This window comes from Daphnia carinata, chromosome 3, assembly GCF_022539665.2.
Source record: "Daphnia carinata strain CSIRO-1 chromosome 3, CSIRO_AGI_Dcar_HiC_V3, whole genome shotgun sequence".
Classification (NCBI taxonomy): Eukaryota; Metazoa; Arthropoda; class Branchiopoda; order Diplostraca; family Daphniidae; genus Daphnia; species Daphnia carinata.
In genome coordinates this window covers 8145026-8168978 of record NC_081333.1, presented here as the reverse complement: position 1 = coordinate 8168978, position 23953 = coordinate 8145026, and the positions used below count along the sequence as shown (strand labels likewise).

The following is a 23953-nucleotide window of genomic DNA, read 5'->3' as shown; positions in this document are numbered from 1 at the left end:
CTCATTGCGCTCCTCTTTTTTTTTTCAAGTCCCTTCTCCGATCGCGTAGCAACACCTCATTTTAATTACGTTGGCTTTCGATTCAATTCTTCCACGTTACATTTAATGACGCATTTCACGATTCTCTTTTTTCTTTTCGACTCGATACGATTTTTCTTTGCATTTTGTGAATAGAAATAGATAGGCAATTAAGAGTTTTCCTTGTCGATACCTAAACATTCGTGTTTGTTTGTTTGTTTGTTTGTTTTTTTCTTTCTCTTAAAAGAATTCTGTCAGTCCGTTTGGTCGGTTTGCCAACGACCGGTGCGTGTTTCGATTGGATTCTCTTTTTTTTTTCAGTACTTTTGAGAACAAAAAAAAAAGTCTTTTTTTTTTTTGCAAGTTTTGACGACTCGTGTGCGACGCAACGAAAACAGACCGAAGTCAGTTCGTTTTCCGGATGGATGGCAACACCTGCGCGCGTTTAAGACCCTCCTCCCAGCGTCTTTTTTCCCCAATCATTGTGTTAGACGGTAGTTACAACAGCCCGCGCGTGTGTCTACAGACAAACCGGCCTGTTATAAATACCTCAGCTACGGCAGTCAACTCCCTTAAGAGCTTCCATTTAATTTATTTTTCCTCTTTTGTTTTGTTTTTCTCGAGCCAACGTTTACGTTTATCTCCTTTTTTCCCTTCCCCCTACTTTGATTGAATTTGCAAGGCCGAAGAAAGAAAAAGTTTTTTCTCCTTTTTTCGTTTTCTGGCCACTCGTCGAGTTCATTGAAGCGGCCCAGTCTAAATGGAGGCATGCGTCCGTTTTCATCAGATTGCAAGATCCGTTCTTTAGGAAGAGACTGAGGGAAAATGCTGACGTTCACGTGATGGATGACATGTCAAACTAGGAAACGAAATCAGCCGCATCCGACATGGAGTGCGTGTACGTAGAAGTGCTGAGAGAGAAACGGACATGGGGTGACGGCCAGGAGCTTGTCTATGTGACGCTTTATGATTTTGGCTTCTGGATAAAAGCCCCCCAGGTTGCGCAATGACTTGCATCGCTAATGAGCCACTACTAACCAACGCCGGTCTTGTAATCTCAAATGGCCAGTCCCCTCGTCAAGTTTTCACATCCGGGGCCAACGGCGGGGCTCCATTCGAAACTTCTGCCTCTATATGCGGGCGCCGCTGAAACTGTTTCCACTATTATAGGTATTGCCAGTTCAAGACGCAGGGGCGACTGCGAGATGCTTAAGGATCGTCCTAAAGGCCCTTCCTTTTCAACCCTAACCATCAAACAAAGTCGAGGTCGTGGGCGCTCTGCGGACTTAGTTTTAAAAGCCCCCGCACAGTTGGTCTCTCATGGTCCACTCTTTATATGGACCCGAACAGTATGTGCATTCTGTGTGTTATAGGCGAATAAGAACTTGAAAAAAGCGGGGGGGGGGGGTTGTATCGATCCTGTTCTTCTTGTCTTCGCTAGAGAGGTTCGATGAATGCACCTGCTGTCGATATGTGAGCTATCCTACGTTGGGAGATTATGGTTATTTACTGCCGCGTCGGTTGGCTGTGTCCGGCTTTAAAAGAATCAAAACAGAAAAAATAAAGAGAGATGGGAAAAATTCAAAAGGTATTGACTCTCCTCATGGGCCGATCGAGAGAGAGGTGCGTAATCCTCGTCTCGTCTACTCGAAAAAAAAAAAAAGAAATCTGACGTTTGTGTGTACTCCGTGGCGTATAGTATAAAGGCCCGTTATATATGCGTTGCATAAGCCTCTTTGATGAAAGAACCGCTTCTCTCCTATTCTCTTGTTTAAATTTTTTTTTTCGCGTTTATTTTGGTGTGAGGAAATGCAGAAAATGGCGTTTATATTTAAATTTGGAGGTTTCTCTGTAATATAACTTAATGGCTCTTGTAACGAGTTTTTCACAGGAGGGATCTTAATTAACGACAATTGTTTTGCCGTTTATCTAAATCGATTTTCATGGGGGGGGGGGTGCTTCGAGAATTTTTCTTTTGTTTTCGGAATTTCTAATCGTAATTTGTTCAAAATAGATCGAGTCACAAAGTTAGGTACATTTTTGCTTTCTTTTTCTGGGGGGGGGGGGATTCGCTGAGTTGACGATTCGAGTCGATCCATCTCCGTATAGTTTCTTTTGTTGATCGCGTGTTGTCGGGACGCTTGCTGATTTTCCTTTTTTTTTTAAACAAAAAGAAAAATACTCTATATGTATACAGTGTTGCGGAAGTTCCGGTTTAAGCCAACTCGTTGAAAGCGTAGTCTCTTCCGATTTTCTATCTCTCACTTTTTTGTGCGGAGCATGTTTCGTTATGCTCTACTGTGTGATTCATTCTCGGATTGAATTGGAAATGATCCACCATCCATCAAGTGGGCCACAGCTCTTATTTTATTTTACTTTTTTTGGTACCCCTTCCTTTGCGTTATAATGCTCTCTGGTGTCCTTTTTTTTTGGCGCTGGAAATGTATTCCGTCCATCGTTGTTCTATGGCCGCCCCGCCCTGCTGAGGCCTAAAAACTCTTGAGCTCGCAGCCGGATTTGATTTATTCTCTTGGTCTTTTTCTATTTCTCGTTCTATTTATTATATAATGTCCCTCCCTTTTCTTAAAGGCGCGATAGAGTGAGATGCTGTCTTCCATAAACCGATCATCCATCACGATTTTTCTAAAGTTGAAAATATAAATCCAATTGAAGTAAAAAAAAAAATTTAGACCTGAGAGTCGACAGGATTTATTTCTTCTAACACCCCCCCCCCCTCATCTCTCTCCCTTCGAAATCTTATCGTTCCAAATTTCCCTTGTTTGGTTATGTAAGTTACCGCCGCCGCTACATTTGATTATATATGAAGGTGCCGGATGGTGTGAAAAGGAAGGGGAAAAAAAGAGGTAGTGTAGTACAATCGTCAGGAATAAAAAGATCGAAAGTGGGGGGATGGCATGGAAAGGAAATGACGACGATGCATCACGAACGGATCGAACGCGCTCACGATGCAGTTTGCCGCTTTTTTGTTTCCCTGCATCTTGCCACCTCCCGTCTGTTCCCCCCATCTTTTTTTTTTATATATATCAGGGCACGCACTTGATGATGCAGAGAGAATTATAGGCAACGGTGGCTCGATGGCACAACGGGGGGGGGGGGGGGAGATCCGGCATCCGTGATCAATCTTATCTCTTTCTCCCGCACGGAACACTCACGACGGAGAGCAGAGCCAATGACTTTGTAGAATTTTTTCCTCTTCCATTCCACTAAACTCGAAATCAACAACAGGATGTCAATAAAATTTTTCCTAATTTTTTCTTTTCGGGGACATTAAATCGCGCGTCCAGCTGTTTGTCTAAAAATTGACCGTTTTTCTTTCTTTCTTTTTTTTTCTAACCGCTGGAAAAAAAAGAGAAAAATGAGGGCGACATTTCTTTTTTGTTTTCTTTGAGTTATTCTCTAGAAAATGAAATCAAGATGTGCTGGTGGATATCGGATGACAGAGAGGGGAGGGAGTCTACCGTCTCGCAGCATCTTCGTTCCTCTGTTCCCTTTTTCTTTTTACTGCTTGTTGTTTATACTCATCACTGTGGGGGAGGTAGACTCTAGATGTTCTTGGTCATCGTTTCTGCATCGTTTTGTAGGTCAAACCGGTCGAAATGTCCGGTGATGTTTTTTTTTTTTTTTCGTTTTGAACTTGTCCAGACTTTTTATTTTTGAAGTGATGTCATCGTCAGACCTTTCAAGACCACACAAGTTTTATCGAAAATTGTTGGTCTCATTTTTGTTAAGGCGACTGGCTGGATTTGATTAGAAGCGTTTACATTGATATCTTGTGCGTCTTCCTGTCCTTCTGTGTCGTTCATTTTCCACAGCCGTACAGGGTTGTAAAAAAAAAAAAAAATGAGGGCAACAGCAAAAACATTGGGGCCCATTTTCACACGGGAACTTTATCTTCTTGGCAGCTGTTGCTGACTGCGAGCGCGCTCATCTCGCGCCCTTCAAGTGGCTCCCAGTCTCGTTATACATAGTGCAAGCGCCTTATTTTATATATGTATTTCCCTCCGCCTTCTATTTACACCCACCGCTTCTTCAGTTGTCTCTCCAGTTCGAACCAGAGAAAGCGAAAAAGAAAAACCACTTGAAGATGCCAAACTTTTGCTGTTCCGTTTTTTCTTTTTCTCATTTAAACCTACGCCATCGCTAGTCGATGGAATCCCGTCTCTGACAGCCGCAACTGACATTCACCTGCTCTCCTTCTTCATCTCGTTTTTCAAATGATTGCCAAACATTCAAGATGCCGTTGCATGACAGTTCGAATGAATCCATCCGGATTGGAAGCTTACCAAAAAAGAAAAAGGAAAGGTAGCTGGCACCTGTTTAGGGATAAGTCAAGACCTTAGAGGGGTGTGGCGAACAAGTGCGAGTTCGTCCAATGAGGAAAGCCCATCTACCTGTGAGCGAACCACACAGGTGTAGAGTCCGTGATAAAAGGCAACCCGTAAACGGCACGTACCCTTCTCACCGGATTGGTCCGTCTAATCTTCCAACTGGGCTCGTACTGGAACGGAAAAAAAAAGAGAACAAAGGAAACACACATGTCTCTCTCTCTCTCTTGCTCTTCGTATATAGGGGTTGGTGGGGCGTAGTAGGTATACAGGCGGAAACCGGTTGTATAGTAGTATACAGTAACGGTAGTAGACAGGTTCCATCCCTTGGCGCCAAGCTGACGGCGGCGGTGAGCACAACAGGGAGCAACGAGAGGGAGGAGCGTACGTGAAGAGGGGAGAACGAGGTGGATGAAAAAGGGGGGGGGGATTTCTATTTTTATTCTTATTCTTCTCCCTCTCTCTCTTTTTTTTTTATTGCTACATAGCTTGGTGACAGAAAATCATAATCATAAATTGTTCCGGTCGGCGAGTTTTTTCTGTTTCCTTTTTTTACGATCCATATTTTTTTTTTTTTTTTGAATAGAACAAAAAAAAAAAAAAATTGGGACTCTTTTGTGTGCGCGATGGGATGGAATAAGGTCTGCACCTTGACCGTTAAATCAGGAGGGTCTTTTTTTTTTTTTTTTGCTCTATTCGGGCTATTGTTTCCTAACCAATCGGTGAAGCCCTTTTGCAGAGTCATAAAACCAGTGGCAACGCGGAGGGAAGAAAGGATGCGAAGACTTACGGGGGAGGACTAAGTTTAAACAAAGGGGAAGAAAAACGGCCCGTGTCTCGTTTCCTTCTTCAACGACAATACAGGCCCCACCCAAATAGATATAAACACACTCCACCAGCAGTTTGCGACGGCGTCTACCTATATAACATTTGTTTTTATTATTTTAGTCTACTTGTGTTGTGAAATACTGTTTGAACCTCTAGAGAAAGGGCAAAAAAAAAACAAAGCCGATAATGTATTTGACTATTGTAGTCAGGCGGAATCTTAACTGCCTAGACGATTCTGATAGCAATGGAAGAAATGTAAATTTGCTACATTACGTCGTCGATGTTGTTAAAATAATGAGATTGAGTACTGCTCACTATTTGATAAAAAAAAACGAATGTTGGTGTCCCTAACGGCCGCTAGATGGGGTGGGTATCTCATTTTTTTTTTTTTAACAGATCCCCGTCGCCCCGTATCAAGACCGGATTCCTGTTTTGATTTGATTTCCTGTCGAGTTTTCTTTTTTCTTTTTCTTTTTTGATGACGAGCAACGATGACGGGATGTTGCAATGAATCTTACGGGTGTATAAATTCATTTCTGCAATCCTTCTCATCTCACCATTATACAAAAAAAAAAAAAAAAAATATGAAAGGTCATCGTCTTTCGACGCGGTTGGATGTTTCGGGCAAATGCGCCGTTGTACCTTGTAACCTTCACGTGGGGTAATGTTGTGCTTGGATACGTTCGCAAGTTGAGTGGCTGCGTCTGTTTTTGTCGACTACGTGGGAGACGATGGGAAACTGAATCTCGACATCCTTTCTCTTTCATCTGTCCGACGACTTTTCTTTCTCAAACAAAAATTCTTGAAAGAAAACGAAATAAAAACACAAACTGGGGGGGTGGTTGGGAGGGACCTGAAGAGCTCGAGTTGTAAAAAACGCTCAACTCTCAAGTACCTCTCACTCTCACAATCTCCAAGTGCTCTGTGTATATCTGCGAGCTTTTCTTTTCTTTTTGTCTTTTCCCTGTTTATTACCCCGTCCGTTTTGAATACAGTTTAAAGCTCTTTTTTTTTTCTTTCACGCTTATCCCCTCTCTCCAAAGACCAACAAACCGTTTCCTCGAGCGAAATATATATAAAATTGTACGATTTATTTCGTAGGAACGAGAGCGAAGTTTTCGTTTCTCCTCGCATTGGGGAGTATAGACATTTTTATTTGTTTTTATTGCAGCCAGAGTTACGTGTATGTTACAAATACATGCATATCTATTTATACCGTTGATGTGACGTGGAAAGAAGCGACGGGTGGCAAAGGGGGGGATGGGTCGGGCGAATGTATAAAGAGTAATAAGAGATGATTTGATGGTGCCCTGTCGCCTTGCATTAGCTTCTCTCCTTCCTCCTCATATGGATGTGATTCAATTGATTCAATTCGCAGATGTAAAACGATGTAGTAGTATAACTGCGCGATCTTGACGCTCAAGACAACAACAAACGGATGGGAAGCCAGCAAAAGCACTTGATCAATTCAAACAATGGCGTTCTATTACAGTTGACTGGATATGCCGTTTTCTTATTTTACACCACCCCCAGTTTAGTCCAGCTAAACAATAATTTTAGTAGAATTCGATTTTTACAGCTTCTAGTCATCTTGCGATGACTTTGAGTTTGGTTTTTTATCTTCACTTATTAATTCCTAGTCTCCCCCCTTTTTTTTTTGTGGCCATTTGTTATTATCGCTTGGCAACCCTTAAGCAATGGTAACAAACATAAATAAGGAGGGAAAAAGACGAAACATTTTTTTTTTGTCCTCCCCTTTATTTTGTTTTTGAAATGCCCCACGTTTGTTTTTCTTTCGTTTCTCATCGCCCCGTACGTAAAGTGCGCCGTGGTAAAATGATGATGATGATGGGCCCAGTTAGAAATCGGAGCACAGTGGCAAAAAGCACCAATGACTTTTTCTTCTCGTTTGTGTTTGTTGTTCAGTAGAAAATGGAAGACAAAAAAAAAAAAAAAAAAAAAAGGTGTAACTCGACTCTTTTGGTCTTGTGTCATTTTCTCACGCTCCCCTCTCCGCTGGAACTCTCAGTCCCCTGGACCGCGTATTTCTACTCCAATCTTTTTTCCGTTTTCTTTTAAGGTGGTTCTCGTATTCATCTTCTTAGTTTTTCTTAATCACCAACGGCTAAAAACGTTTTCCCACTTCGTTCAAGTTTTAAACGTCCGATTCCCGCCTTTATTTAAACGGATAGAAACAATTTTGACTGGATGCCAAAACAGACCTTCTTTCGTTTGCTTCTTTCTGTGTGTGTCGTTTATGCGTTGGGGCTTGCGTCCCGTTGCGAGACACTCTGCTCCGTCTATAAACATTCAATTAACGCAGTGTGGTATGTGAAACAGTCCTCGGCTAGCTGCTGCGAGGATAGGGACGAGTTGAACTAATCAACCGTGGAATTATATGAGCGAGAAAAACAAAAAAAAAACTGTCAGCCGCACGCTTGATAATTGATTTGCCAGCCGGGCTGGCCCGTCTTGTTATGTGTATACAGCTGCCCCCTGCCGCACGTTACTAGAGTCTTTTCATATTTTTTTTTCCCTCCTTCCCCTGCCTTACTTGTATCATTTTGATTTGAATTTCTTCTTGGAACAATTTATTTCTTTTTATTATTTGGGATTGGACGAAAAGTAGAGAACCAATGACAGCTGTCTTCCGTTAAGGTGGGGCCTTGGACAGGTACACCCAAATGAAGGGAAAGGGAGGAGTTAAAAAAAACAGGTGGTGGTTGCTTCCCTTTTTCTCTGTTCCGGCTACCTGCTAGTGTTTTCCATCCGCTTTTGCCATTGGCCGATGGAAACATTCTCGCAAGTTGCCTTCCACACAAAATCTCGCCCGAGTTCAAGGGAAATACCCATTCTATCCAGGCTAACTTTGGTATAGGAAGATTCCAATCTAAAAACGACTAAAAGACACACACACACACACACCACAAAGAGCTCTTTTTTTTTATAGGGCGCCGGTTAAGCCCTAAGAATAAAGCAAGTGGCAAGGGAAATACATCGAGGACTATAAGATAAGAATCAAAGTAATATGCAAAACGAAAAAAAAAAAATGTCATCATAGAATCCTCTGTCGTCTCTCTTGTTTTCGCCCGGTAAAGCCCAATCGCTGAGAAGGGCTGGGAGTGATTGTGTATAACCCCCCCCCCCCCTCCTCCCTTAAGATGCGTTATGCATTGCTCCCCTCTTTAACGCACACGAAAAAAAGGAAAAGAGAAATCAGAAATTGCTAGCTATTCGCTACGACAAGTATAACGTTGTGATTTATTGGCCTGATCAAAACTCGTAGCCGCAATGGGTTCCCTCTTTTTCTTTCGTGTGTACGGTTTCTCACTTCGTTTTGCGGCACGTCGTTCAACGCGACATTATATTATTCCCCAACAACCAGCGTATCGCATCAATAAATACTATAGTCTCTCTTCACTTTCTTGTGGCAGCCCCCCGCTTTCTTTTTTGTTTGTCTTCAGATGCCGGGGAGGAGTTGGGAGCGAGGAAGATGACGTAAAGATGTGGCGAGTCGTTTGTTGCCCTGTTTTACCATGCATCTACCACAAGTGTTGATATCGAAAGAAATGGGATGAGGGGATTGTTTAGCATACAAACAGGATAAATTTCACAAACAATAGTGAGGCAAAAAAAAAAGAAAAAAATAGCATTTTCCCTTTTTTGTTTTTACGTCCGTCCACAAACCAAAAAAAAAGAGCGATAGCCATCGGACGCAATATCTCCAGTGAACCCCACTCCTCCCCTTTGAGCAGACATTTTCGCTTAGATAGAGTCACTGGTGTAGTTTCAAATGAAATGATCAAATAGACACGCAATTAATTTTGGAATGGTGCTTTTAAAAATAAACTTGCGATGCGTGTGTGTGTGTACGTCTTTTATAAGGTGAAGCAGTGATTGGACGAGACTGAATAGAGAGGCAAGGACTGATGATAAGGTCCATTGGCTCGTAGATGAAGGGGAACCCAAAACAAATGACGTCGGCAGCGCTCGGTGCCCTCTTTAAAAACGTTCCACTAGGCGGTAAAAAAGAGAACGACGAGTATATTTGTACCACAACTACCCCCTGCTTCTTTTCTTGTTTTTTTTTTGTTTTTTTTTGGACTTCTGAACAGAGTATACTGTGGTTAGATACTTGAGAAACGAGCTGGCCCGAGAGAAAAACTAAAGATGCACGGCCCCCTCGAGTGCCGTCAACATCCCCCCGCCCCCTTTAAACCGCAACAGTTACAATGCCTCCCCGTCTTGATATTTTACTCAAATTCGTGAGTGAGGGACTTTCTTTAAAAAATTATTAATTTTTTTTTTTTTTTTAAATTGGCGTGTCAAAAAAATGTAGTTTCCCTAAAAGACTCGGACGTTGTAATCGTGATGATAGCTAACCTCACTATTTACGATTAACCGTGTGTTGTGAACGTGATTTTTTTTATTATTGTTCTTTTTGCCTGTTGTATGCGAGCAGACTGTGAGGGGTTAGGGAAACAAATGTATAATGGAAGATATCGTTTCAACATGGTGTACTAATCCGCTTTGGTGACGTTGAAAAACTGAATGCCTTTTTATTTTGAGTCGTAGCTTTTCTTTTTGGGATGATTGGATGGTTCAGTTATATTTACTGATAGGCCATATCTAGACCGTGTGTAGAGAGAATGACACGGAGTGGGGGTGGGGAGCGCGTATTTAGTACGCGCGACATTGAAAGTGTGGCCCATCATAGAATCAGAGGATCAATTGCCAGCGAGAGAGAAAAAAAAAATTAGGAAGACGATGCGAAAAAGGAATTTGTTTTTTATACTACCTTTTGTTTTGGGTGGGTTTTTGGCGCAGCAGACACACAGTCATCATCCATCAGTCGGTAAAGAAGGGAGGAGCCGCGATAGAACGGATGTTTTCTAGGGAGGTTACGTTACACAGATGAACTTTTTTTTTTCTATTTCCTTGTAATCGATTGATTTTCTCCTTTTTTTTTCTCTCGGTTTCGCGTCCACTAAGTATCGAATTAGCCGAGACGGTATTCCGACAGCTGATCTCTTGCCACATCACCTCATCCATCTTGTTTCTTATATACGTACTACATAGTACACGCTCACGCACGGCGATATCCGTAAAAAAAAAAAAAAAGAAAATCATTTCGTCTATTTGCTGTTCAGTTTGTCCAGTCCGACTTGCCTTTTCTGTCTCTGTCCCTTTTTGTTATTCGTTCGAATCTCACAGCGACCGCTAACTACCATCACGTCGCAGGCGAAAAAGGTTAGACATCCAATAAGGAGGGCAACTGCTGTGGCCGAAACCTCCTGGCTCCTCGTTTTCTCCCTTCTTTTTCTTTCACGTTTTTCGTTTTCTATGTGTGTCAGTGATGGAGTGTCGGCGTCCGGACGCTGACAGCACCGAACCTTCCATGAGCTTTTCTTTCCCTAAAAGAGGAAAGAAGAAGGAGGTGTTGGCCATGCTGCCACCATCATCGAGGTGCAGATGGAGGGTCCCTCCTCCCTTCTTTTTTTTTTCTTTTTACAACACACATCTTGCCCTCCCCATATGATTGATATAACGATATCACGGGGAGAAAGTGCGGTGCAATTGCAACGATATGACGTGTAACTCTGCATTCAATTCTCGGTTCTTGTTAAAGTATATTATGCCCATTAGATTGTATTGGCTAATGCGTTTTCCTGTTGTTGCGATCGGGGCCATGTTTCAGTCGTATGTTAAGCCTTTGCAACTTGTCTTCACGATGGCCTCGTCTCCCCAGTATATAGCGCGTAGCAGTAATCGGATTGATTGACTTTCGACTAAATATGTGTGTGTGTGTGTGTGTGTGCACACTGTATAGCTGTTTGCTTCCTGAGTTGATGAGACACGGAGATGCGAGACAGACGAGACGGAAAGGAATAAAGGTCGGATTTGATGGCAGAGGTTTGATGAGTAGACGTCATCGCGATGAGTAGTCGATGCGAGGATTGAGCCCCGACTACACGTAAAGCTTCCAGCTAATGATCTGCACACACACGCACAGTTCTCGACACAAACTTTTAACGAAAGAAATCAACAATGGGCAGGATAATGCATCCTCCCTTTTCCCTTTTTTGTTTTTTATTTGCGTTAAAAGACATTTTTTTTTGTTGTTTTAATTCAGCCGACCTAATGGAAAGAAGAAAAATTCCTTCATATTTTCGTTGGTTAGTTTTAATGGGCCCATCATCAGAGGGTCCCATTTGTCGTCAACAGAAGGAACCCCCCACCAAAAAAAAACAAAAAACGGCGTTATTTGTGTTTAGACCTTTCTTGAAAAACTGCCCTCCTCCTTTCGAAGATAAAAAAAACAAAACAAAACAAAAAAATACGTGTAGAATGTGTGCGTCGTGTCTGGACCATCTTGCGTTTTTGGAACGCAAGGCAACCAACCCCTCTTTTCGCGTTGCACCCGCCGGTTGTGTAATATTAATAAATCAGTAGCAGGGGCCAGTAGATTTGTACGAGTGTATGTGGTGCCGTGCTGCGTGTAATGGCATAGTATAGTCTATTAGTTTTTCTCGGACGGTTGCGCTGCGCGGCGACTCTCTTTTATACATATTTATACACAATGGTCACAATAATCATAAAAATAAATACCGTGTGCACCGTACTCCGCATAATAAATAATAATATATATATATATATAAAAAAGATGGTTGCGTTTGGTCCGAGAGATTTGTTCATCATTAGACGGGGGGGGGGGAGAGCAAAATATAAAAGCCAGACGCAGTTTCGTTCCCCCTTATGCAATTGAGAATTATCTTTACGCCAGATGATCGTCCCAACTTTTCTTTATTGAATTTGATCTTTTCAGACCCCCTCCGGTAGGGTAAAGAAAATGCCAAAATGTTGATGAATCTCTGTTTGTTTGTAATTCAATGCGAGTTGTCGCATCATTTTCAAAAACATTCATCATAACGAAATTTAGTTCGTCAAAAAAAAAAAAAAAAGAAATGTTCGGTAGATCGCACGCACAAAGAAAGAAGAAGAGGGGGACATAAGGGCAATAGAGACAGGAGCGAAATGGATGACCCCTGTGCGACGAGGAGCAAAACAAAAACGTACAGTTGAGAGAAAACGAACGTCGTAGTCGACGTCGGGGCCCGTCACAAACGACGACGGCCATGACGAGCGGAGCGCGTTACGTCCGGCTGAGCGTAAACTTTTTCAGGGTGGTGGTTCGTCGAAGAATGGGGCGAGGCTTTGGGGGTCTCTTTCGCTTCCGCGTTGAGCACTTTGTTGTATCATATTCTTTCTCATCTCTCGTCATTTCTTTCGATGAGAGAGAGAGGGGCACACATATTTATAGATGGCCGCTGTCTGCGCTCTCTTTCCTTTCTCTTTTTTAAGGGCTAAAAAGAAAGTAAAGTGATAGGAACCTCGTTCAATCCCTGTCTGAATTGATTCGAGAGATCTTGATGTTTTTATGGCTTGACTTTTAGTTTTATACCGAAACATTGGCTCTGTTTTGTTTTGTTTGTTTTTTTTCAAAGAAGAAAGAAACAAAAAACAAAAAAATCAGGACAAAAGCGTTTGCCATATCTCCAATGTCGTTTTCCTTTTTTTTTTTATTTTCTCAACGAGCTCCTGCCATTTTGCTGTGATCTTTGAAATGGATATTTTTCACGCGCTCGGCTTTCGCTGCTACCCTCCCCATACACCCATTGCGTGAATAAGAGATGATGATCCCTATTTTGTCATCACAGTCCGGATGAAATCGGATATTTCTTTTTTTCTTTTTATTTCATCTGATTTGTTTGGAGAAATATGGAAAAAGAAAAATCATATATCTTCGTTTATTGATTGATTTCGACGGAGGGGGGGGGGTTAGTTTCTATTATTATTTTGATTCATTTCTGTTTTTTTTTATTTCCTGGCTTGTCGCTGAATATAGAGAATCGGGTTGGAAAATTCACGGGCCTTGAAAAAAAAATGCAGCGGTGGGGACGCTGTGTGATTGAGTGGGACCGTGTTTCCCGTTTGGGATTGTTGAAGGGGAGAGGGACTTTTTTTTTTGGGTTGATTTCCGTTCTCCCCTTTTTGCCACTATACTTGGGATTTATTATTATAGCGTACACATTTTCTTGATCTCTTAATATTTTATATTTCTTTCTCCCCACTTTTCTTTTCTTTTTTATACTACGCCTGTGTGAAAAGTTAACCCCACGTCTTTTTCTTTTTTTAAACTAGCGCAGCTGGAAATGACGGGGAATTCCTTCCCCATTTTGATTTTCACTTTTTTTTTTTTGCAATAGAAAAGGAAGGATTTTCTCTTTGGTAAATAATTCAACCGTTGTCTGTTCGAGTCAAAAGATACACACACACAAAAAAGAACATAAATACATAAAATCCGGTTGATGTTTGTGTGTATAGAATCGGAGGAATAGAGTGAGGTGGGGCGGAAGAAGGTGAGCGAATCCGGTTTGGGAAAAAGGGAGATTCCATACATCGGGTATGTAGTAACAGTAGCGATGAACATGGAGGACAAACAACATGAGAAATCCTGTCGTTTTCATGTAGAGAAAAAGAGAGAGAGAAAGAGAGCCGAGATAAATGTATCAATGTGTATGCGTGCGTCTATAGGATCCGGAAGCTGGATGGCTCGTTTCCGCCACCGGGGGTTTGCGAGCACTTGAAAAGGCTCTTCAAGTGCAGTTACTTCGATGTCTCTTGAAAAAGGCAGCAACAATCAGAGCGGGCATTCGACACGCCCAATTTCTAAATGCGATCCTAAATCGAAATTCAATTCAATCCGATCCAAAAATTCATTAAAAATTCGATTGTGAGGCTCTTGTTCATTTTCAGGTGGTTCGAACCATGATCTTCAATTTCTCTTCTTTTCTTTTTCTTTTTTTAAAAAATAGAAGAGATGACACACAGCGAAGAGGAGACGACAATAAAGACATCGTCTTCCATAATGTCGTCCACATTAGAAGTAGCTCCCGTCAGTCCCAGCGGATCGTCTGACGCCAATCACAACCTCAACAAACCACTGCTGGCATCGTCTTCTCCTTCTTCCTCTTCATCGTCGTCGTCCTCATCGTCTTCTTCCTCTTCGTTCACCACAAACAACACGGCCATCAGAGAGGGCAACGTTGTCGCTTCTGATTTCCTGCCGTCGGCTCCGGCCCTTCAGCGTCCGCCGCAGTCGGCCCACGTCAGCGCAGTTGACCGGCCGGAAGACGACGTTGAAGAAGCCGAATTGGCCACCGAACCGGAAGAAGTTGACGAGGAAGAGGAGGTGGAGGAAGAAGAGGATGATGCCACCTCCCCCGAGGGTCAATCCCCAACTCCGCGCGACGTCACTCAACGAATCAAGTACACGCTTCATCTTTTTTATTTTTTTATTTGTAAAGAAATCTCTTTTTCCTTTTTGTAAAAGATTGATCCATGCAATCTTTTTTCTAGTTTATTTTTTTTTTTTTGGAAAATCTAAAATAAAAAAAACTATTTTCAATTTTTGAATTGGAAACGGGTAGCAGTTCGTCGGTGGTCAAAGGCGACGTGGGCGGACCGGAATCGCCATCGGGATTGATTCATCCCACGTCAGAGCAATCCATTAAGAGTGGCAAGAAATCATCTGGCATTTTGGTTCCACGAGTTCCTTCCAACAAAAACAAGAGCCGCACCAAAACAGGTTAGTTCCATCCATCCTAGTTTTTGTGTTGTGTGTGTGTGTGTTTTTCGCGCACCCAAATCTCCGTGATGTTAATAGAAGTCACGAGTTATTCCGTCCCGTCATCCGTCATCTTTTTTTTTTTTTTAACTCCAAAATCGGCATTTTCTTTTCTCATTTCTGTGATTTGATGCAACTAGCAATGCAAACCGACAGATTTTTTTTTCCTTTTTATTATTCCACCACTTTCGCTTTTCTTGTTTTAACCCCGTTCCAAAACAGGAAAAAATTCGTCGTAAAACAAACGGAACTAAACGGTTGAACGATGTCGTAGAATTGGAACATTGACATGTCGTAGATCCTGCCTTGTTTTACTGCCCCACCCCCCAAAACGGAGTGGGGATCGGATAACAAACACAAACAAACACAAAATTGAAGTAACAAAAAAAAAACTAAAGCGAAAAGGCCAATGCTATTAGGCGATATGTGCGTATATCTTTAGTAGAACCATCGAAATATTGTTTTATTTTTTCTCATTCTTTTTTTTTTTTGGGGGGGGGGGGCTGAGCTCGTGCCAGTACACACATCGTCCAGATGATCCGATTGTGTTGCTGTTGTGTTTCTTGCCTTTTGGCCAGTGTCTAGCAGCCGAGGACGAGAAAAAAGGGAGTGTTGTATATAGCTTGAAGTAAGACTGAGGATGATGGTCGACGACAGTATGACAGCTGTTGAGGGGTGGGAGGGTCTGGCACACACTCTCATCGTTGTCTAAAAGAGTAGTAGCAGCAGGGGAAAGGTCCGTGATTCGATTACGGGTGTTATGTGTTCCACCATCCGAAGAAACGCGCTCAGAGCAGGTTTTTTATTCTTTTATTTTTTTTTTTTCTGTTTTCTTCTCTTGTCCCTGACACGATCCACTTTACGTTATGACCTTTTCTCTTGTCTCCTCCGCACTGGCCTATTTATTTTTTTTTACCCCCCCCCCCCCGCCCCCAATGAAATCCGATTAATATGTACATTACTGGCTACTTGCTATGATGATATAGTCGCACATATTTATACATAGGCATAATCACATAAAATGGGCAAATGAATTTAAACAAAAAGTATATGAAAGAAGCAACAGAACAAACACACACACACACAAAAAAAAAGGGACATAAATAAAACAAAAGCAAAAGTTTGGACAACCGTAGGATATCAGAAAATCCAGCTGTCGTCCAGTTCGGTTAAGGTCATTTGTCACGGCGGTCAAGTCTGTTGGTATTGGACCAAAGTAGAAAGAACAAAATGAAAAGCTTTTTTTTTTTGTTTGTTCTCTTTTGCTTTTGTTATTATTATTATTATTTTTTTTTTTGTATTTGTCGTCCAAACTGATTCAGTGGCTAGCCGTTTGCAGTTGTTGGAAGAGAACAAAGCTCGTGTACAACAGTAGTACAGCTATAGTGGTGTAAGATATATAGGAGAAAAAGGGGGGAAAATGAACGCCACACACAACCACACACACACACACACACACACACACACACACACTAATGGACCTTTAATTATCCCTGTGGTGGTTTTACTTACCAAGGAAGATCTCTTCAGTCTCTGCCCGTTTTCTTTTGTCTCCCTTTTTTATTTTTATTTTATTTCTCTTTGTCTTTTTCTTTCCACTTGTTTTTTTTTTTATTGATGCGTCTCTCCTATTGTTGCTATTGTTGTCCACTGGCTGTCTTATCTTCTTCCGCACTGACCGTGATGGAGCGTGATGAGAACTCGACTTCCCTCTTTTTTCTCTCTCTCCGTCCGTCTATCGACCGTTTGCGTGCGGAGGTTAAGCCTCAAAATAAAAAAAAAAATTTTGACTTTGGAAGTAGGACTAGTATAAGTCACGCTTTTGTGACCTTTTGTCGTCGATTTCATTGCGGAAGCATTGGAAATCAAGTGAGACAGTATCCACTCGTCGACAGACATCGCCCCCTTCTTTCGCTTCCATCCATCGCACGGGTGTGTGATTTCGTACTAAAGGAGAGAAAGCACGACGATTCTTGATGATGGTGGTGGTGGTGTAGAGCGGAAGTTTCCTGTTTTGAAAAAGGAAAAAAAAAAAAAAAAATGGAAAGGCCACACATTTATACGAAACGGCCGGATTGCAGCTAGCGGATCCATCAAAGTCAACCTAATCGCTGGACCTTTTTCTTCCTTCTTTTTTTTTTTTTTTTTTTTTCCCTTTCGATTTTGTTTGCCAGTTTCTTGCAACTTGCTTTTTCTTGTGCTGCGAACCTTCTCCTTCCGTGTGTCTGTGTCTCTTTTTGTTGGTGCTCATCTAGCCGCGAACGATACACACACACGCATACATACATTCATATATCCCAACAGTATATAGAATGTTGTTTCGGAGGGGGGCATCGCTCTTGTATCCATCGTATGTCGGGAGGTTGACGGGGATAAATATCTCTTTCGAAACCGAATACATACACACTGTATGTCTATTGAGTCCCTATTTTTAAAACAAAATAATACAAAGAAAAAAAAAAAAAAACCTAGAAATAAATCAGACTTGCCTGCCCGATTCGGAACGAAGAGACAAAAGGGAGGCATCGATCCGCATTGATGTGCTATAGGGTTCCGCGTTAGCACAGTCTTTCTTTTCTTCTTTCTTGCCGTCAAATCCCTTTAATGAAGGTATATACACAAGTCATCAACATCCAACAAAAGAAAGAAAAGAAGCAGGAGGGGGGGGGGGGATAGGGTAAGGATGGAGAGAAAGAGAGAGCTCAATATGCTGATGATGGCGCAAATCCTCCTGGCTACCGACGCCGGAGATTGGGGGGCGCTTTACGTACCCGTACGCAACGCCCGTCATCGGCGGGACAACCTAAACATAACTGCTTCTTTTTTATTTTTGTTTCTTCGTTCTTCTCCCGTTTGTTGGGGAAAAAAAGGGTGGGGGAATTCTTTGTAAATGTGTGTTTGCGGTGATCACGCAGGGATTTGTTTAGAGACCCCTCCCGTTCTTACTAGGAATGGTTTGATTGTCATGAAGCTTCTCCATCATGTCGTTCATCGTCGAAGCGTTTCGTTAGAAACGGTGGGAGGAAAAGATGTGTAAGCTTCTTGCATCTTTTTCGTGTGCGTGCGTGTTTTTAATAGATGCATAATAAATAGATCTATACTTAACATATTCTGTTTGTCTTTGGAGACGGCCGACTTCTTGCAGCGCAGAGAGGAAGAAGGAAAGATGATGGCTTTTTGTATCTGTCGAGCCGTGACTTGATGGCGTGTCATCCTCTGTGACAAGCTCCCACCAGCCAAAAGCTTTTTCCTCTTTGCAAGTCGATGTGTAGAGCAATAGCTTGTTGTAGTTGTAGTAGCTGGATGTTGGCCCTCTCATGTTTATGCATCGTGTTTGTTACTTGCTACTGTTCTGCTCATTTGCTGCTAGCCTCCGAAAGGTCTTGTCAAGATCTACCCCCCTCTCTTCTGCGCTTTTCGCCTCCTCCCACCCATCAACCCGACATGACTCGAAACACACACACAGATTTCGAGTTGACTAGTATAGACTCTTGACTAGTACACCTCCTTCTGTATTGCTATAGTTGGAGAGTCTTCCCTTTTTTTTCTTTTTTTCTTTTTTAAAGACTGACGTTAAGATGGAGCAGCTTGATGATGATGGAAGGAACATACTAAACAGCAATGTTATTATCAAGTTGGTTTTTTTTTTTCTCTTCGTTTTCTTTCCCCATTTCCTGATTGTGTGTGTGTGTGTGTTTGAGCATTAATTCGACCGGCACAAAGTCGCACTATACCTTCTCCTCTTCCGCCCGATGACGCTCAGCTGATGTTGTGCTTTCGCAACTTAATGCCCGCCTCTTTATACATGGACTTTTTTTTTTATTCACATGCTCGCGAAGCCTTTCCATTTTGTTTTCATTTTATAGAGCCCCAACCCCACCCCGCACTCCCCAAAAAGCTTCTTCTTACTTTCTTTTCCCTGACTGGCTGGAACAATGCTGATTACCGCAACATTAACGATAACTCCATTCCGCAACTTGGCCAGCTGTTTACTTCGCTTTCTCTAGTCTTCCCCTGCAACACAGTCACACTTTTTTTTTTTTTTTTATGGAGCTGTCCTTTTTCTTTTTCTTTTTTATCCAGTAGTCGCAGTAGTAATACTACGGCCACTACTGAAATGTCTTACTTCTTTTTTTTCTTTCGAGAGACTTGGAAGGGGGGGGGGCTTCTCCATTCGACTAATCACCACGCCAGGCTGAGCACAACAATCCAGCCCAACCGTCGCATTACTTCCGTACATATACACATTCACTGTTCTCTAGCCATACTGGCTCGTCTTGGAACATTAAATAGCTGGCGGTTTTTTTTTTTTTAGCAACAGCTCTATTAATACGCTAACCTTTTTGAAGTAATGGGATTTTTCCTTTGTTTTAAACATTGATTTGCGATAAATGGCAAGCGATTCGTATCTGGCAAAGTCGAACAATGTTCGGTATTGAAAGGTATACGCCTACGTACAAGTTACAAGTAGGGATGGTTGTTTTCTGCTATTGTTTATTATGTAATAACGGTCGTGTGTTTCGCCATGGTCGCAATTTTTTTGTTTTGTTTGTTTCCCCCTCTTTCTTAATAATGAGTTATTGGTGAAACACCAGGGGGGGGGGGGGGGGGGATCTTCTTTTTATCTGTTTCTTTATGATTATTATTGTATCTCCGATGTGGATGTGTACAGTAACGTAAGTAGTCGTTGTATTTCTACTACAAAAAAAAAAAAAGAGCTGCAGACTATACTGTCCTTTTTTTTTTTTTCTTCTTTCTCTTCGTAACCCCCCATAGTAAAGGAGGGGGAGGAGGCTATAGAAGCTACATGTTGAGGTTGTGCACATTATGATTATGATTATTGTAAGAGCAGCCGGAGGAGTAGTAGGAGAGACTATAGTGGTGGGAGGGTTTTCGTTGTGTCTAGTTTTCTAGTACACAATGGGGTTATGATAATGGCCGCTGAAGCTTGATGCTGAGGGTCATAAAAGCATCTAGAGAATAAAAAAAAATAAATAAATAGGAGAGAGGGGGATGTTCTCGCTACTTCACTTTTGCCATACCACCGCGACTAAAAGTCCTGATTGCCGTAGATTCTGCACACAGCTACACAAATCCGACCGTGTGTAGTTGTGTGTTATTTGATATGTTTCGTTCTCTTTTATATTTTGTTTTGTCCTCCCTCTCCCTTTTTCTGTTTTTATCTCAGTAGTTGATTATCCTTCTGCCCAAAACCGCTTTCCCCTTTTTTTTTTTTTGTTCTGCTTGACGCTTTTGATTTTCGTGCGCGACGTGACCTTTGTTTCGTTTAAAGCCGCAATTCCACCCCCCGCCCCCAGTTCTTTTTTTTTCTTTAGATAGAACTTGGTTATTTACCAAGTTAGACACATTGCAAAAGAAAGAAAGAGGTTCGTTGTTTCAATTCAACCTAAAAATAAAAAAAAAGATTTTTCTTTCTCTTTCCAATGGGCAATCTTGAAGGTTTAGATTCTGTCGACATGAATCTTGTGTTGTAGTGGTAGGAGGAGCGCAACTAGCCGCCCAATAACACATGTTAGACGTTGTCTAAAAGCTACTTGAATTAATGTACCCAGATCGCTCGTACCACCCGACCACAAAAAGGATCTTCTTTTTGTTCTACCCGGAGTGCCTCCCCCCCTAAGAAAATAAAAGGGCGTTGTTGGGTCATCAACTCTGCTAAAAAAAATTCAGTAGACTACGATTGTGTATCTTCTTGCGTTTTCGTGGTTGATGGACGGAAAGTGGTTTCGTTGGGGGTAGGGGGGAAAGAAAAGAAATGTTTGAATTTGAAATCAGCATTTAAGACTTGTCCGGCTATGGTAAACTTGTTGACTGCTTGTATTGAATTACCATATATTCATGTCTGTGGCAGCGCATAGACGCCAATAATTATTCTAATAATCATTCAGCGGAAGATTATTCGACTATTATACACAAGGACAAGCTTTCCGTCAGCCGCAGACATCGTCCGCAGAATGATCGCTCTCTTCCGGCCGACAAATTTCAAAGGGAAAAGCTTTTTTTTTTCTTTTTCTCATTCGCTTGTGTGTTTCCATCTTCCTTTTTTGTGATGCTAATACGAGAACGATGAGTACAAGTTGTTCCGTGACGAAGGCAGTGGTATTCGTATAGACAGTTGAATGGCAACGGCGGGGGGGTAGCCTGCAATGCTCAAATCAACTAATGTTCGAACTGCCACTGCCACTAAAGGATTTCCAGCTTTTGATTCCGGTCGTGTGCACCTGACGTTGCGCTCGTAAATTATGGAAGCCCCTTTCTCTTCAGGGCGCAATCAATTTAGATGTTAAAACAACGGGCCGAGAGATGAATTTGCAGCCAAGTAAAAAAAAAAAGAAAAAAAAGTGGGGACTAGAGCAGAGAGGAAAGATAAGACGTGTGCCGATGGAGATTGAGCCGGCAAGGTGTAATGGTGTGTTACACTGACGTAGTGCTCAGTTTTCAGCATCTCGTGGAAAGAAGATGAGAGGAAACTTGAGACGGGAGGCAAAATTAATGTAGTGGAAAAAAAAAAGAAAAAAAGAAAATACTTTGCTGCTACCGCCCGGCAGTCCTAACCCCCCCCCCTCCCCCCCCCCCCCCTTTCTATAGCCGACATAGACACTGCCGGATATCGCTCCGACGTTCACGCGGGGGATGCGAAGCATCCAGTTGTGAAAAACGTCAGAGACTTTGAATTGGCTTTCGCTTCCGCCTTTTTCATTTTTTTTTTTTTTTTTTTTTTTTTTTTTGTATTTTGCTGTAAAAATCTCTGCAAATAGTTCGTCGCCCTTTTCTTTTTCTAAACCAGCAAAAGAAAAAAAGGACAGACTTTGGAATTGTTTGATTGCGATATTATTTGATTTAAAAAATTCATTAAAAAAAAAAAAAAAGATTTAAGCTCATTCGGTTGCTGCAAGCGGATTCAAAACTTAAGTGACGCTAACACCTGAACCTTAAGGCTAAAAATAATTTTTTTTTTTTTTTCTTGTTCCTTTTTCCTTTGCCATTTTCTTTTTTTTTTGTGATTCTGAATGGCGGTGGGACGAAGCCGGCTGGGAATTCTGTCAGGTCGATTAAGACGCACGGATTGTTACAATACGTTTTGGAAGGGGTTGGTTGGTTGGTTTATATGTGCTGCTGGAGGAGGTTAAAGCAGATCGCATTTTTTATTTTTTCTCACGCGCCATAAAGGTTGCGTGTATATGCAGCAACGTGTGAAAGGAGAGGGTTGCCGGGCGTGGTTTCTTTTTCTGAAAGGCGGGCGCGCTGTCGTCGGCCGAAGAAGCGAGTAAGAAACACGGAAAGTGAATTAAGGTCTGGGAAAAGGTACGAAGTGCGGATATCCGTTTTTTCTCTTTTTTCCTCTTTTCTTTTTCTTCCTATCCACTCGTCTGCTTTTCCCTTTCATTCAGCCTATTCGACCCAAAGATCCTCTCGAGCTGCCAAAATCGTCGTGAAGTTTCAAGAGGTTTCTCTCTTTTCCTGCAGCAGCAGCAGATGACAAATACATTCAAATCCGTCGATTCGAAACTGTAGTGCCCCTGTGTCTGTCCTACACACACACACACACACACACACACACACAACGTATCGAAGAAAAAAGGGCGGGCTCGGTGCAAACGAAACAGGAGCACCCGAAACGCCCTGGCGGTGCATTATGCACGAGCCGGACCGTGGGAAGCGCGCGACAGGCGAAAACAGAGTGCTCCTAGATGATAGACTCCCAATGTGTGTGTAGTATGCGGCACTGCAGAGGAAAAGAGCCGTGTGCTGGAAGTGGAGATTTTTATATATATATATATATATTTTTTTTTTTTTTTGTTCACCCCCCCCCCCCCTTTATGTTGTTGTTATTTTTACTTTGCGAAGAGAGATTCTCGCACTCTTGAGCCGTGTCTTCAAAAAGTGATAGGCACTCGGGGTGCCCATCAGCCCGTAAACTTGATCAAAATTTCGTTCGCAAAACTTTCAACTTTCACTCGAATTTATTATGGGAATTGAATGTACAATGTCCCGGGTCGTTTATGGTAGGAGGCTTTAAAATAGAAGTGTTTTTTAAAAATAGCATTACAATGCTATAATTGATTGAGGTCACATTTACGGGAGAGAGGGGGGGGGGAGATGTTTCAAAAGTAATTTTTTTTTTTGGACGCCATTTGAAGCCGCCGAGAATGAGACGATGACGTGTCATTTATTACATCGGTAATCGGTCTCGTCCGGACTGTACCAGCAGCAACCTGCTGGGCTTTTTTTTTTTTTTTTTCTTGTTTGTTTGGTTGCCCGGCTGTGAAGCGGATAAGGAACACAGGGTCCGGGAGCCTCTTCTTCAGGATGCGCCCAAACGATAGAGTTTCCTCCCCTCTTTTTCTTTTTTTCTTTTTTCTTTTTCCTGGCCGCCACTGACTGGACCTTTTGACCATTAATAATCGTCCAGAAGTAGACCATACTGAGAGACAGAGTATATATTACAGGGAGGGGAAGACCCTTCTTTTTTTTTTCCTCTTTCTTCTTTTTAGCACTGAATCGGGCCATTAAACCGATCAACTTCAACAGCGACATCATCACGCTGAACCACACTTGGGTGGGGTGGTTGTGTGACTACTAGTATAGTAACAATCTGCTCCCGGCTATTGTTGTTCTTGGCTCCGCACGACTACCCATCTGCTGCTGGCCCATAGTTCGCTCTTGTACGCCAGTATAAATGGCTGGCCACAGTTGGCGACGGTCATTTGTTTCAATCAGAGTTTCAATTGTGAACACGTCGCCTGGTCAATTGACTCGATTCTCACATAAATCATCCGATATAGCCTCCCCCCCCCCTTTTTTTTTTGTCGGCCGTTGATCGTGTCCAATGATGAAGTAATATCAATTAAGGTTGATACACATTTTTTTTTTTTTTAAAGAAGGGAAGAAACAGCCCTCAGTTCTCTAAGGCAGGAAGGAAAGCGGGACATTAAGAGACTTTTGTTTGATTGAGATTGTTCTACAGAAATGGTGGTGTACAAGATGAGTCAGGTCAAAGACGTAGATAGAAAAAAAGAAAAGAAAAACCCATTTGAAATGGAGAAAGGCG

General features: G+C 42.1%; 1 protein-coding gene across 3 annotated transcripts in view; it reads left to right on the top strand.

The window, feature by feature from the left end:
• Positions 1–23953, top strand: part of LOC130685628 (zinc finger protein 1-like) — a 40739-nt gene that overhangs the window by 5541 nt on the left and 11245 nt on the right. The window contains exons 3-4 of one of the 3 annotated variants that reach the window (XM_059494649.1): positions 14069–14522; positions 14687–14841. In XM_059494649.1, the coding sequence (XP_059350632.1) occupies positions 14069–14522; positions 14687–14841 (609 nt within the window). Of the gene's footprint in view, positions 1–14068; positions 14523–14683; positions 14842–23953 lie in introns of all 3 variants that reach the window. The other 2 variants (XM_059494648.1, XM_057508956.2) reach the window with 2 other exon arrangements.